The 16,656-nt window shown below is 45.9% G+C and overlaps 1 protein-coding gene across 1 annotated transcript in view; it reads left to right on the plus strand.

Moving 5' to 3' along the window:
• The window catches only part of C17H1orf21 (chromosome 17 C1orf21 homolog), a 223,820-nt gene extending 207,735 nt beyond the window's left edge, over positions 1 to 16,085 (plus strand). Inside the window, exon 6 of the mRNA XM_032318936.1 lies at positions 14,734 to 16,085. Coding sequence (XP_032174827.1) covers positions 14,734 to 14,772 — 39 coding nt within the window. The 3' untranslated portion in view covers positions 14,773 to 16,085. The remainder of the gene's footprint in view (positions 1 to 14,733) is intronic.
• Positions 16,086 to 16,656: the final 571 nt, after the last annotated feature.

Below are 16,656 nucleotides of genomic sequence, written 5' to 3' on the forward strand. Positions count from 1 at the left end.
GGCCTCCTTGGTGCCCGCTAGGAAGAGAAACATAGGCCTGTAGTATCAAATCCTAAGGAATGTTCCACAGCCCGCCTGCGTGTGCAGAGGAAATCACAGGGTGTACCTCACGTCTTGCTTTTCACTTTTAGCAACAGCCAAGGCCCCTCTCAGCCCTCGGCGCTAGTAGAGGGAGGCTTGCCCACATGTACATTTTGCAAGTGGGCTGGTTTGCCAATATCATTTCATTAAACAATTTTTTTGTTCCACACTGAGCATAGTATGGCCTTGCCTTTGCTCATAATCAGACCCTTCCCTGTGGCCCCTATCCCTCCATCCCCCTGCCTTGCCTTCTCTCTCCTTATAACTTTCCTTATTCATCAGCCAAATGAAAGCTGTGATTACAAGGGTAAGGATGTGACTCAGTCCTGGTTTGTTTTTCTCCCTCCTGAAGAGTCGTGACGCTAACGTTGGTGTAGGAACCACTGGGCTGCGATCCTAAGGTAGCTGATCGTAATAGATGGCATGACCAAGGAAGATAAAGCAGGCAGCGAGCCCAAAAGAAATGAAACAGTCTCTGCCCACTTTCTTTTTTCTGGAGGGCTTGATTTTCGGAGAATCCTTGAGGTACTTTCTGCCAGATGGGCTCTTAGGGAGCAGCAGCGGAGAACAGTTCAGATTTTGGAATGATGAGAACCTGCCCTGCTTAGGAACGAAGCCTCGCTGGCAGTAGTGTGGGGCACAATCAGGAGATGGTGTCGTTTTGCCGTGGGTGCAGTAGTCCAGCAAGGGAGGGCAACCGAAGGTACCACTCGGAGCAGAGACACAGTGATGCTGGTGTGCGTCATTCCCTTGACGTGTTCCCATTCGGTTCCTCCTTCCTGTCTTCTTCCTGGGCTTTTCCTTTCTCTGTGTGTCCGTTCTTTGTTTGGCAGCCATGGGTATCGTCTTAGCCGTCTGGGCTATAAGATTTGTCTTTGGGCCTATCTGTCTTTGTTTCCCCAGAACCTAGCACAGGGCCTGCGACGGACGGAAGACATGCTTGGCAAACTCATTAGAATGAGGGAATGATACAGATAAGACCGTGGGGGCTCAGCAGAAGCAAACAGAGGGAGGAAGCGTGGTCAGGCAGACGCCTCCAGCAGGAGGTTCAGCAGGATAGGAGTTCTCCACCAAGAACAGCGCCAGGTGCTGTTCTGCAGGTGCAGAGCCAAGACCTGCCTTGAGAGAGGTCACGGAAAGAGGCAGCACCGAGGAAGAGAAAGAACCTGTGCTTCCGACCAGGAGTCAGACCTGAGAACCAGCTCCAGTTGTAGCTGTGTGGTCCCAGGCTGATAGTTCGACCTTTCTGATCCTCTCGCGGCTCCTTGAAAATTTGCATAATAATACCAACTTGTCTGGGAAATTAGAGATAAGTTACAAGTTGTCTAGCAGAGAGTTTAGTCTGTTGGACATGCTTGAAGTTGTTTGTATCCTTATCATCAAGGCCTTTTGTAGAGATGGGGGGGGGTTAAGGGGGCTAAAACTGAAACTGAAAATGCAGAATTTAATAGTTTGAATTTTGCACGAGCAAAAGTGCCTTCCTGTGGTACAGAGGTCTCCTTAGAGGTAGAGTATTAGAAGGGGACACCTTTCCAGTGTGCGCTGACCTGCCTAACTTCTGTGTGGTATAAACGTGTTCAGGAATTATGGGGCGCCTGGGTGGCTCAGTGGGTTAAGCCGCTGCCTTCGGCTCGGGTCATGATCTCGGGGTCCTGGGATCGAGTCCCGCGTCGGGCTCTCTGCTCGGTGGGGAGCCTGCTTCCCCCCTCTCTCTCTCTCTCTGCCTGCCTCTCCGTCTACTTGTGATTTCTCTCTGTCAAATAAATAAATAAAATCTTTAAAAAAAAAAAAAAAAAACGTGTTCAGGAATTAGAGTCATGTGGCCATTTTTAGAGCCATTAAATAACCTTGTGCTAGCTTTTGAGCTGTGATTACAGAATGAGTCGGTGAGTCAGTAGCCTGGGTAGAGCTAGATCCCTATATAGATTTTTCGTGTTTGGAGGGTTCATTCTTTTTTAACTCTTGTAGGTTTTTTAAAATGTGCTTTTATAAATAGCAATACCAGCCTCTAAATGCTTGTGACAACAACAAAAACAACAGAAAGTTAGGAAAGGGATCTCTCCCCCAAAATCACTGAAACAGTAAAACTGACTTCTTTTGATTCATTTAATGAACATAACTGGGATATGTTCTCCCAGACCCAGAAATGGGCCAGGGGCCATAAGGGGTGTGTAATTGAAAAGCTGGGTTCTTGCCTTCGGGGAACTTCTAATCCAGAAGCAAAGTTTCAAGTTGAGAGGAACTTAATAGAGAATATCTTATCCGATTGAGCCCCAACTCTTGAAAATTCCCACTAAGGGAATCCTCTGTAGCACAGAATGACACATGCCCATTTATATCGTTTGGGAAGGAATTACGAAGCATATTGTGTTCTGCACATGTGTTGAAAGTTTTATTCTGAGATAATCTTGTTATTAATGGATACTTATTCCTCTCTTTGAAGTTCTGTTGAGTGGAGACCGACTCTGTTTCATTCCTAGAAGCAGCATTCCTGGGGCGGACAGTTCTTGAGTGCCCTCTCTTAATCCCATTTTCCTGCATGGATTCAAAAGAGGAGTACCCAAATTCCTTAAACTCCTATTCCCAAAATTGGTTGTTGGAGGTTTGGAGATATTGAATCATATCCTGCCTCCCTTCTGGGTTCTTGAACAAACTGAAAACTAACACAGGGATCCAGGTGGCTGTCATGGATGGCTGACCATATTAATGAGCCTCTTCATTCCCAAGTGCAAGGTTTCTTGTAAACTAGTTGGAATACATTTGCAACACTTAAACATAGAAAGGATCTATAGCCAGATTATATAAAGAAGTACTATTAATACAAACCAATAAAAATCAGGGATGAAACTTCCGGGTCTGTATCCTTGAAATTCTTTTACATCTGTACAGTAAAGTTTACTGAAGCATTCTGTGTTTGAAAGCAAAAAAAACAAAACCACAAAACCAAACAAAACAAAAAACCATGAAGGCACTGGAAGCAGCCTAAGTGTCTACCTTTAGAGGAATGAGTAGCTGGAACTGTAGGATGCTGCAGTGCAGTGTTAGACAACAGTTAAAAGAAATGAATCAGGTGTGTAAATAGAGTGTATAGATTGAAACCATATCATTAAGTGAACAGAGGAATATGCAGAATGATAGAAAAGAAAATGGTGTGATTCCATCCCACTTTAAAAATGTAAAAATGCCATATATTGTTTAGAGATGGACATTCAGCCAGTATTTGTGAAGCACCAGCTGTATACCATGCACTGATACACACACATGTACACATGTGTGTATGCACACATCAGTCTGGTAGATTTGTATGTATTTATAAATGGCATCTGTTTGTATCTGCTATATATTTGAACACATCAAGTATAGGTTATTTGATAGAGTAAAAATATGAATATCAGAGTATCAAAAATGAGCTGGAGGGTCACATACTAACCCCATGACCATTGCTGCACCTGGGGATGGGGGAGGGGGAATGGAGACGGGACAGCGATTTCATCAGGGCCGAGTGTTACAAAATATTCCTGCTTCTTATGTCCAAGTGATAGAAATACAGTGTTTGTTACGTTCTTTTTACTCTTCTATATCTTCTGAGTTTCTCAAGATTAACTGAAGTCTGAAAAGAGGACCTTGTTTATGACAAAATGTCTAGTGGGGAAAAGATTCTGTAGTTCAGTGGTCACGAGTCCTGCTCCCACTTTGCTCCACATCCCAGCGTGTGCAGTTCGGTGGAAGACGGCCGACAAGCTCTAATACACGGGCACTGAGAAACGCTCTAAGTCACCCGAAATAGCCGTGTTTTCGACTTCCTGTGAAATCATTATTCCCAAGGATTCTGGTAGTCACGACCAGAGATGGCGTTGACTTCTGTTCATTGTTACTCTCATTGGCCAGTTGGCCAAATATGCGACAATCCTTAATTTCAATAGAGCTTCCCATTAGGCTAAAGAGTCCCCACAAATCCGGTCACTTCTGCTTGCCCCAGCCTGCCATGTGTCCTCGGGACCTCCCTCAGTGGTCATGCTTGCAGAATGCTCATTCCTAGGAGATGTTTACATTCATCAGGCCAGGGGGCCCCTCAGGATCCATAATGAAGTCCCACAGACCCTGCTTTCCCTTCTCTTTTAGGCTGCAGCTTGGCCACCTTGGCCATGTCCTGGATGCGGAAGGAAGCCACATGGACATGTTCTCCCCATTTGGGGCCCAGGACACCCACTGTCATTGTCCTCTGGGCCTTCTCCACCTCCTATCTGGCTAATCCACTGTTCTCTGCCTTTTATAGGCAGGGACCTCCCAGCAGGAGCTGTGGTCTGTCCCTGGCCAGATGCATGTGCTTTCTATTCTGAAAGCAAAGAGAAAGGGAAGGGATGGTGAGCACTGATCCAGCAGACAAGGTCACTCCTCTCGGTGAGGAGGAAGAAAAGGAACCAACGTTTCACACATTCTCCTCACTAGTCTGCTAGCTTATGAGCCATAAGAGGGGCAAACCCAACATCCTCCATTCTGTTCACGTATGACTGGCTGGGTCAGTCACCATCCAGAGGGCCTCAGGGTGGGCCAGAGGGTGGTGATGAGAAAGGGCCTGCTGGGTTCCCTAATCCAGTGGGAGAGCTAATAACCATCTGACTCCTGACTGTTCTCAGTTAAAAACTGCAAGGAAAGGAAGTGGGTACTTAGTCTCACCAAATTTCCGAGCATGCTCAATACACATCCTAGGGTATAAGCAATTAGTTCCAAACAAAGAGCTCTCAAGAGTTTTTCTGGAAGACACATCTTTGTCAAGAGGCATAGGGATTGAAATCCCAAACTTGCTGAAGCCATTGTCCTGAAGGAGGTGAACCCCAGAGAAGCCATGAGGCTTCATGTCCTAGAGGAAGTGAATCCCAGAAGGAACCCACAAGGCTTCATGTCCTAGAGGAAGTGAATCCTAGAGGAGACCCATGAGGCTTCAAGTCTAGAGGAAGTGAACCCTAGAGGAAACTTCATGTCTAGAGGAAGTGAATCCTAGAGGAGACACATGAGGCTTCATGTCCTAGAGGAAGTGAACCCTACAGGGGACCCCATAAGGCTGAACCTACCAAGTAGATTGACCTAGCCTGGGGGTCAAGGGATGGTATTTAAATCTTAACCTGAAAATACACTAAGACATCCCTTGAATTAAGTCCATCAAACGGCCTGGAAATCTTGCACAAAGAATTCCACAGAAATTTATGTTATAGCTATTTATCATTAGAAAGAATCGGTTACTACAGGGAAAAATTTATAAGATAACATTAAGTGAAAAAAAAACAAAAAAGTATCTATCATAGCATTGAAACTATATAAAAATGACAGATAGATTTAAATGAAACTTTGGAAACTTTCCAACTTGTTAGGTAGATTATAGGAAAATTTGATTTTGATTGATGGTTTTCTTATTTGTAAAATAAGAACAATTTTATAAAATGACATTTTAGAAGAGAACTCTGGCCCCATCTTGAGAGAAGTGCCTCTCAAGATGGAAATTATGTCTGTTGCTTAAGCTTCTAGGAAGAGGGCCAAACCTTTGACAATGTTAGCCTCTGAACCCACTGATGGTAATTCTGTTCCCTGGAACAGGGGTGGGCAAACTGTAGTCCATGAGCCAATCCAGCTCACCAAACAAGAATGGCTTTTACATGTTTCAATGGTTGGGAAAAGCAAAAAGCAGAGTATACTTTCTGACATGTGAAAAATTACGTGAAATTCCAGTTTTAGGGTCCACTAATAAAGTTTTATTGGAACACAGCCACGCTCATTCTTCTTTTATCTATGGCTGCCTTCATGTTTCCGACAGCAGAACTGAGTTGCAACAGAGACCGTATGGAACCCAAAGCCTAAAATACTTGGCCCTTCGCAGAGAAAGTTGCCAACTCCTGCCCTACGATGGCAGTTCACTATGGCCCAGAGATACGAACCTCTCAGCTTTATCCTCATTCCTGCTCACCTGCTAGGGGTGGCGAAGGAACATCATTGAAGTCCTCTGAGGGCCAACGTCTTGAGAAACATGTGCCTTCAAGCTTCTAAAATAACCTCCTTTTTGTTCGTAGAATGAGGATTCGGGTATAATAAACACTCCATGGGGGCTTTAAAGCCGTGCGGTTAATACTTGTTCTCTCTTGGAAATGAAAAGCTCGGTATGCTGTGGCCGTTGTCCCTGCTGCTGTTACCGTGGCGGTTACGCCTCTGTCTGGTCAGAGAAACCAGCAGAAGCGGTCACACTCCTACTGCTCTTTAGAAACGAGACCTTTCTCCAACCGAAATAGTAACGCGTGAGTCTAATTAGAATAAAGCTCATTAGAAACAGAGATGGCCATTAATGCCTTGACTGATTTTTCTAATGAAGTAAGCCGGAGGAGGAGACTTGAACTGCATGGCGAATTATTTTTGCTTTTCTTTGGCATTTCCTCAAAACTGTGGCTAGAAATTGTTCTTGGACTGTTGGCGAAAACGCTGCTGGAGCAGTGACTGGGAAGGCCCTGCCACTTCCAGCCCCGAGAAAGCCAGGAGAAGGCGCCTGCTTTGGCCCGCTGCCCCGCGAAGGGACTGGGGGCTTTGTTCCACTTTTCCTGCCTCCTGCCTCCACATCCTGGGTGCTGGGTTCTAGCTCATCACGCACAGATGGTCAGGCTGTAGCGTACAGCTCTCCTGGCATGGCCTAGGTGTACTCCTGGTTCAGGGACAGAGCTTTTAAATTGTCCTGATTCCCGTGGAAATTTGGATCCGAGGTTGCCTCTGGATAGTGATGCCTGGAGGATAAGGTCGGGGGAATGAAAGGTGTTTGGGGGCAGAGCAAGGAGATGGCCCATTAAATTTCTGCACCAAAATGCAGTCGCAGCAGTTGTGTTTCCTGAATCAGGGTGTTCTTGGGCACCCGCAAAGCCACAATGCAGGATAGAAGTCTGTCCAGGAGGCCAAACTAAGTCAAGAAACTGAAACTCAGGATGCCCATGATGAGGAAGAGAGAGGAGGAAGATGAATCATATCAAGGAGGCAGACGGGAAGTAGGAGGATCAAAATAATGCACGGGCCAGAATCTAACAGTGGTTCCTCGTGTCATCCGGAGGGGTAAAGGAGGAGAGAATGAACACTTGCGTTGGTCAGTCAGTCAGCAAACAAGGGCCTGTTTTATGAGGAGTGTAGCTCACAGTACAAGACAGAAACATTAAAACAAACTTCTGTAATGAGCCCCCAGTACAAAACTTAATGTTTGCCTTCTGCAAATATGAGTCTTCCCTAAAATATTTAGTTTTCTGGCCCCTTTGCAGTACCGGTGAGGTTTTTAGTCAGAACTTTGTGACAACAGCAAAGACTGAGTTTAAGACTCCTGGCTGAATATTATAAAAAGAGAACCAGACTGGGAATGCCAACTGGTGCAGACACTATGGAATCTATACGGAGGTTCCTCAAAAAATTAAAAATAGAAATACCATATGATCTAGTAATTGCACTACTGGGTATCTACCCAAAGAAAATGAAAACACTAATTTGGAAAAAATAAAAATAAAAATATATATATATGTAAATGTATATATAACCCTCTGTTTATTGTAGCATTATTTATAGTAGCCAAGATGTGGAAGCAACCCAAATATCCATGGGCAGATGAGTGGACAGAGACGATGTGGTGTGTATATATGTGTGTCCATATGCACAATGGAATATGACTCAGCCTTAAAAAAAGAACGGGATCTTGCCATGGACAACAATGTGGATGGATCTAGAGAGAATCATGCTAAGCGAAATAAGTCAGAGAAAGACAAATACCGTATGATTTCACTCATCTGTGGAATTTAGAAACCAAACAAATGAACAAAGAAAAAAAGAGAGACAAACCCAAAAACAGACTGTTAACTATAGAGAACACACAGATGGTTACCAGAGGGGGGATGGGCGGGGGGATGGGGGAAATAGGTGATGGGGATTAAGCGTTCACTTTAAATGATGAGCACTGAGTAATGTGTAGAATTCCTGAATCACTACGTTCTATACCTGAAACTAATATGACACTGTATGTTAACTATACTGGAATTAAATTTTTTTAAGAAAGGGACAGCTGGTGTTCCTATTACACTGGCATTAGATGGACACTTATAATTTAGCTGTCCAGATGCACATTTTTTAATCAAAACATAAAACTGCATTTGCCTTGTCCAAAAAAAATAAATAAATAAGAGGGAGAGAAAGAAAACCAGACATGATTCCTTATGGGGTTTACATAAGTATTATTTATATAAATGAGAATGCTAAGTAGTGGACCTGGGGTTCTGAGATCAGCTTTTATTCCCCGCCTTGCATTCCTGCTGCCCTCGGCTAAATTCCAGGCTCTTCTTGGGACAAGTCTGTGCCGCAGTCTCTGCTGATGCTGGTGTTCAAAACTCACTCTTTATCAGCTGTGTTGTTGAAGAGGACTGCTTCTTGTAGTGCAGTCCGTAAAATGTTGACAACTTGCTTTACTTATTAAAGTCCAAGACACTTCCCGAAAACATCACGTAATAGCCTCCATACACACACACACACACACACACACACACACACAGCAGTGCCTCCCTCCAAACGCCTGAGTAGTCATAACCATCGTAACATGGGCCACATGAGGATTCCAGTAAATACCAAAAAAGACAAGGATGAATGAGACACGTCCTGCTGCCTAGAGTAAGGGAGGCAAACATTTTGGCTAAAATCACTATAAAGCATGGTGGTCTAGAAGGGAAGAGATTCTCCCTGAGCAACTGAGGGAAATGAAGAGAATCATAATTTAATAATCATCATCACTTGAAGATACGATGTTGGAACACCATCGTGACGACTGAGTGGCCGCTAGAGACAGCTGGCGGGGGCGGGGTGGGGGGCGGTCTGCGATGAGGTAACAATATATGTGAGAATGCAGTTGGTGTCCAAGCAGGAGCTGCCTGGGACACGGGGTGATTGTTCCTCTCATTTGTTTATGTGCCTCTTTGGTCCCAGAATGTGCCTGAATCATACCTTAGTAACCACTTTTTTTCTTTGGAATATTTGATTGAGGTTTTTTTTTTTTTTTCATGCCTAGTCAAAAGGCTACAATGAAAATATTTGTACATATACTTCTGAGAACTTTATGAAGATATCATTTAGGTGGCATAAAATTTACTCATTTTATATGTGCAGTGCAGTAATTTTTTAGTAAATTTACTAAATGATGCAACCAGCACCACCTTCCAGTGTTAGAACATTTCCGTCACTTCAAGAAGGTCTCTCCTGCTTGCTTACACAATCCCCATGCCCATCTCCAGTCCCAGGGAAACAACACATATATTTTTTAAAAACATATCTTTGGGGGTTCATCTTTGAGATTGATTTCAGTGATTGCTGTCATAAAGGGTATGAACATTTTTATGATTCATGATAGGTATTACCAAATTACCCTTCAAAGCTGCTATACTGTTCGACACCACTGCCAGCAAGCTTGGAGAACTACCTTCCACCGCGTACTTTCAAGAATTGGGTGTCACTGTTTTTTCAATAATATCTAATTGATTTATATTTTTTGATCAGTGAAGCAGACCATCTTTCTATTTATGTGTTCACTGGTCTTCCATCATTCTGAATGAGTTTCCAGTTTGTGCCCTTCCCTCTTACTGTCCATTTTTTATTGGTATGAGCTTCTCCTATAACTTACAACCTATGGACAGGTATGCTACAGGTATTTTTCCCATTAATGGCATTTGCCTTTTTATTTTATTATTTTTTGCCCTGCAGAAGTTTGTCTTCACGTGATCAAGTACGTTCCTCTTTTTATCTTCTTTCTTGCAACCTTTTTCTATTCCTTTGTACGAGTTTATTTCCCTCTTTCCCCTGAGAGCTGTTTCCCTCTCCAGAACCTTGACAGAAGTTCTCTTGTTAAGATTTAGCACATCCATTCTCTTGGAATCTGTCATTCCTGGTGATTCCTTTTGTCAGCTTCTGAATTCTTACCTCTCTTATGCTGTGTATCTGGTATATTTTATTCTGTGCAGGTGATATTCTTGATGGGTCCGTTTTGATGAGATCATGGGGAAGTGGCACCCTTATAAGGCAGAGACCTAGATAGAGCCATGTTATTTGCAGGTGCGGAACCAAGGGATGATGTCATTCTGGGAAGAATCATCCTCTGGTCCCAAAGGCCTAGATTAAGCCATTCTTTGGGAATTACAAAAAGGCAGAGTTTGGGTCCAGCTGTTGAACGGTGTCATGGACAGCTTGGAAAACCATCTGACATTTTCCAGCCTACAAGAGAAGGCTCCCAGTCTGGAATGGGGCAAAGGGAGACCCATCCTACATTAGATGCAAGGTCAGAGGGGAAAACCTCTAAGTCCCCTTTCAACTCTGAAACTTCACAACTCTAGATATTTTTCATCCTTTCGCTTGGGCAACAAATACTCATTGAGCATCTCCCATGCGGCTTACACTAGTCTTGAGTCCTGAACACGCAGCACTGCATGAAACAGTCTCTGCCAACCTGATGTTTCTATGCGAGAGAAAAAACAGCCAATAAAGAAAGGAATTAATACATTAATGTCAGGAAATGAGAAGTAATATAAATAAAAATGAGGAGAGTAAGGGAAATGCTATTGTGTATAAGGCATTCAGGGAAGACAGTGAGGTGGCATTGAAGCGGAGATCCAGGAAATGAGAAAGGATGGATGTGGGGAGGGCTGAGGCAGGGAGAGCCAGTCAGGACGGAGGACGAGGGACAAGCACCCAAGCATCTGGCTTGTCTGAGGACCTGAAAGCAACTGATTGATTCAGCGGTGGCCCGGTGTCTCACCCCGACAGTTTATTCACTCCCGCATCTGTTGATCTCATTTCTCAGTGTCATCGTTAGAGCTCTAATTTATTAATTACCTCCCTCCCATGTGCAAAGCTTGGCCAAACACCTTATGTGTGTTACTTCTAATTCCTTCATCAACACTGTGTGTTGGGTCTTACTGTCCCCATTTTACAGGTGGAGAAATGGAGACTCGCTGCATCTTTTTAGTAACAGCCATATGGTTCTGATCTACCCCACTGGAAAAATACTCAGTTCACAGCTGAGTGTTATGTACTTGAGGCACATGTTTTGGGCTGAACACACACAGGTCTACAGAAATGTACTGGAGACTTCCAAGATAAAACCACACCCGCAACTGGGCAGCCAGTCCTTGACCGTTTGTCTCATTAAACTTAAGGAGATAAGCACTGTAGGTACTTTGGAAAACGATTCTCTTGTTTGAAGTCAGTCCTTGAATCGCCCCTCTTTAGCAGAATTTAAAATTAGGATAATGGTCTTCCCTTCTCTGTTGCTTAATATCCCTAATTCCTAGGATATTGAAATTCTGGAAATTTCAATAAACAAAAATCCTCACCCTAGAACCTTGGAAATATATGTTCTGAGCTGACAGAAATTTCTTTACGTTTCCAAGGAGATAGCACAGACAGCTGATGAGGACACGGAAACCTGTACAGAGTAGGGGTGTGGCCATGGGCAAGAGCTCTTCGAGATTTTCGAGTCTGTACCATGATGCCCCTGTGGGTCTTCAAACAGCCCTTCAGCAGCCCTGGGACTTTCTGGCCCTGCAAGGGCCTCTCGGAATCTTTTTCCCTGTAGCTTTCAGTGGGTCCTTTGCACAAGGGTGGAATTGTGTCCCCTGGTCCCAATTCTGACTGTGGGAAGCATCTTTACAGACGTCCCTTTTGCAGACCCTTTACGGGGAAGGACTCCCTCAGTAGGAGGATTGCCTGTCCTCCCAAACCCAGCCGACTCCCTCCTCTGCCTTCTGACAGCTCAAGGTTTTCAGGTTCTCTTTTTAGCACAGTTCTTTATACATTTACATGAGACGTGCAGTCGTGTTGTAGAAGGCCTGCCCGCATGAGGGTGGGGTGTTCCCATGGCAGTTCTCGGGTTTCCCCATCCTTAGAAGGGCGCCGGCCCCCTGGCATCTCTTACCCTCCAGACCTTTAATTTCCAAATCTTCCATCCATGAAATATTTGGTTCTCAGAGCTGCTGGCGGGTGATAACAAGCAGGGACCGGATTGCCATTTGAGTCCAGTTGTCAGCCCACTGCAGTCATCACAAAAAGGGGGAGGATGAACCCTGTGGTCTTGGGCCCCTTTGAGGTTTCCCTCCAGGTAACACAGCACCACTCCCCCGACAGGGTCGGCGTCAACAGTCAAGCAAATAATGTCTGCAAAGCACCTGATGGCATTTTCTTCCTCCTCCTCAGAGGGATGATAATCTCCAAGAAGCAAATGCTCAGGAAATGATTATTACAGTCTCGGGTCTGCACAGACAGCTGATGTGGGTTTGTCCCTGAAATGCTCCTGCTGCGTTAATACCACATTAGCGGCCAAGCCTTTTATTTGCGGCGTCGTTCAGATAGAAGGAAAGGGCCTTAGGTGTCTGCCACAGAAGTTTTATCCGAGGGCACAGGGTTCTGGCCCGTCTGAGGTACAAGGCTGCGGGGCGGGAGGAAGGTGTCGCCGCCATCTCTCCGATCACAGTGTATGACCACAGTCCTCACTCACCAACAGCCACAAGGAAGGAGGCCCCTGTCCCCCTGTGGTGGGGCTGGTCAAACACGGGGTGTATAACAACAGCGACCACAGTGAAAGCAGCAGCAGTGACCTTGACTACCTGCCACACACTGTTTTCCCATCGAATCCTGATCACAACCCTGAAAGAGAGAGACCATGATTATCCCCAGGAAACCAAAGCCCGGTGTTTGGCTTGCTGTCTGTCACACAACAGTGTGTCTGTCCGCATATATGCTGGATATGTCCTCTTCCCTTAACGAATAAAAACTGCACGAGCCCTGCCTTTCCCCTCCAGCTAAACACCTGGTGCCCGCCGGCACATCTCCTGCCCGAGCCTCACGAGTTGAGGATCCATGGACAGCATCGCCCAGTCTGCTTCTAGCATTGTGCTGATATGCCTGGATGGGTCCTGTTTCTCCCCCTGAAGGCTGAACCTCAACCGCCAGGGTCCACGAGGTTCTCCTTTCCAGCTCTCCAGCATGCGGCTCTCCCAAGGGGTCTGGGCCAAGGCTAGGATGACATTCACGTGGGCGGCATCACCAGGGAGACTGCTGATGGGTGCTGAGTGCAGGCTTCTCTCCTCGCCAAGTCAAGTCAACCTGGAGGACCCGGGGCTGCAAGTCACGGGGTGGGGTGGGGGACCAGACCATGCCCCCTAGTGAATCACGTTCGAGGAGAACAGGCAAGCTGGGGCCATTTAGCGTGGGAGCTGGCGACCTCTCGTGCTCTGCGGGCCCCCGCGAGACTTCACGGTGTGGCAGCGTTTTTTTACCAAACACACCGGCATACACACTCCACACGTACAACGTGTACAAAAGGCTGTGCTGGGCACCATTCCATCACGTTACGACTATTATTAACTTGTTGAATCTTCAGAAGCGTGTGAAGTGGGTATTGTTGTTTTCTTCACCGAACAGATGGGGAAACCGAGGTACAGAAAGGGAACGTGATAGAGATGCCAGAGTTAGTAAGTCACAGAGCCAGGATGACTGCCTGGCCGGATGGTACAGCCCTCGTTGGGATGACGCTTAGCTCTTATGTTCTGTGTACAGATACGGTGACAAACCTGTGAGACACTTGAGGACTAGTTTTATGCAAAATTGTTTGCTTTAAATTTATCTTTGGGAATAAGTTCCAGTTATGTAGGGAATTCTGTTCTTCAAGGAATATTCCCTCCCCCCTCCAAAATGTAAGTGTGTGGTGCATATAAAAAGAGGTTGCAGGGTACAAATAGTATTAACACATGACCTTTTACAAAGCCCTAGTCTGTGACCCTGTGGTACAGGCAGGGCAGATTCCTGTCCTATCGTGAGGGATTACGGACCAAGAAGCTGAAGGCTTTGACCAAGACAACCCCCTTGGGTCAGATGTGACGCTTGAATCCCAGTCCTAAGCATGCCCTCGCAGACCGTATAACTTCCTGGAGAGAGGACGAAAACGGTTCAGAAGTAACGATGGTGTATTGTCCTTAAGCCTTCAAGCAACCTGTTTTGATGGCGAATGAATCAAAGAAGCATTTTCGCCTTTCTTGTGCCTCCTCCGTGGACCAAGCATAGTCCCATAGTCCCAGATTTGTTATACAAATGTCAGTAAATCTTTGAGTTTTTTTTTAATCCCCTGTTTTAATTTAGAGGGGATTCAAACTAAGACATCCCTGGATTATACCCTCCCCTTCTGTAAAATTAGAAATCCCGGGGATGGAGATACACCACCATAGATCATGAGCAGCCCTGACCCCAGCCAGAAGTGACTTGTTCATTGTTTATTTCAGTTTCTCTCGGTCTTGAGAACTTGGGCTCCTGATTGGATCGTCCATTTGATAATTTTGTGGCGAAAAACTGAGTCTTGTATGTGCCTAACATAAGTTCTTACCAATATAAAGCAAGGGTTTATTTGGGGCTCAGTAACACTTCCGTGCCCTGAGGCGTATCCCATTGATAAATCAGCCAACACGGATTTGTGGCTTCTCTCCCTTGTGCCCGTAGTCACTGATACACTCTGAGCCCTCTTCCAATGAGACAGGCGTTGGGAGGAAATTGCCAGTGATTCACTGTCTTGGGTTCTGCTTTGAATTTCTCACTCACATACTGTCCTCTTTTCCCCTCCAGGGTCGAGATTACTGTTCCGAAGAAGAGGATATCACATAGCACCCATCCTACCACTGAAACCAGGAGCTACTACTGTGTAAATAGGTTACACCCCAGTTGAAATTCTTGCAAAGGTCGGTTCTCTTCAGCGAACAGCACTATAGCAAAAAGAAGATCGTTCCATATCGTATGCCCCATTAAATTACAGTGTTTCTTAATGAACTTGCAAAGGAATATTGCTAAAAACAAACACACACACACACACACACAAACTGTTCTCGAACTTTCTTTGTTGCTGCTAGTTAAAACTTGTTGCAACTTCTCACTTCTCTTGTGTCCAGGTATGCAGCAAAATTCTGCATTTTCACCTTAAAGATCTTGTTGGTTTTCCAGATGCTCTCCAAACGATTTTCTATATAAGATGAGGTAGTGGTGAACTCAGACATCCAACTTCTGTCGTAGAACTGTTCTGCTTCTAAGACAAGCATCTCCTTCCCTCTCTCCTCCCTCTCTGCCTCTCCCGAGCGGTCCAGAGCCTTGCTTCCCACTGCCAGTGCTGCGCTTTGGAGACGGGATGGTTGCTGTGGCAAGCCTGGTTTCTCTGCTAAGAAGAGGTAGAGAAGCCATTACCCATAAAGAGCATGTGGGGACGGGACTGCCGGAGTGACGTAGGCGCGAGCGGCAGGTGGTTTCCTTGACGAGGTGTCTTCTTCGAGGATTAAGCTTGCAACATTAGCTTTGCTCAGATGCAGTTGGAAGTGTGATCACAATCATTTTGAATCCCTCTTCCCCACTTTTTTTTCTAAGAAAATAAACATTTTACTGTTTTTATGTATCCTGTCTTCTCCCATTCATCCAGTTCAGTGTCTTACGGTGATCCTGGGTGTGGAAGAGGAGCCCTGCTTTTGCAGGGGACACCGACAGTTGAGCTTCATGGCTCCCTCCCCTCCACCAATCCGCCACCCACTGGCAGGGCCTCCGGTGGTCAGAGGAGATGAGGGACTGCCCCTCGACGTTTTAGGAAGGCCCGAAGCCACCCCGCGTCCTCTGATTTTGTTAGCAGATCAGCCATCCTACGTCCTCATTCGCTCCCTCCTGAATGTTCCGTGAGCCTTGCCACTTCCTTCCTCGCTCCCGCACGGCCCTGGCCAGGACAGTGCCGTGCGTTCCCGTCCTGGACATGTAGTACGTTGACACTGGTGATGCTGTTTGGAGATGCGGAAGCCGAAGCCCTGGGGCAGTGCTGGGGGAATGTGAACTGTGGGTTTGGTAGAGTTTATTTTTCCATATTATATGAAGAGAATGATCTCTTCTCAGAGACAGAAGTAATATTTTTAACAAATGCTGTCACAAGTAAATAGCAATCAAAAGGAGAAAATAACTTTTGTATTTTTTTAACGCGTTTGATAGCTTTGACGAGGGTTCTCTTTGTGACCTTCAGGGCAGGGCGCCCTGCTAAATGCTACGCCCGCAGGCCAGGGTGTGCTTTGCGCCCCAGAAGCGCAGAGAGGGAATGTAGGTTTCTCTTCCTGTGGGGTTTGAACGGGGGCGGGGGTGGGGGCTCGGGATCAGCCGCACTGCTCACCTCCCGCAGACCAGAATAAGCCGCTGAATTCGCTCTTGCCGAGAAGATGAGCCTTGACTTTAAAATCCATCCGTGTAACGGATGGCGCCATGGATGGATTCCCGATCCGCCGTCAGACCCCGGGGCACAGAAGTGGGGGGCGGGAAACTCAGTCAAGTGCTACAGAAAACGGACTCCGATGGTAGCAACAAAAGCCCTTCACTCTTTCAGCCAGCAGCCGCTGTTCTGGGGAGCAGCTGTGGTTGTTCCATAAATAGAGATGCGGCCAAAATTTAAGGCTTTTTATCCTGCTTCAAGCAGAAAAATGCAGAGAGAGTCCAGTCGCCGAGGGGTTTACGTTCCCCTGCCTTCGTGTGGCT

Source organism: Mustela erminea, chromosome 17, assembly GCF_009829155.1.
Source record: "Mustela erminea isolate mMusErm1 chromosome 17, mMusErm1.Pri, whole genome shotgun sequence".
NCBI classification, from domain to species: domain Eukaryota; kingdom Metazoa; phylum Chordata; class Mammalia; order Carnivora; family Mustelidae; genus Mustela; species Mustela erminea.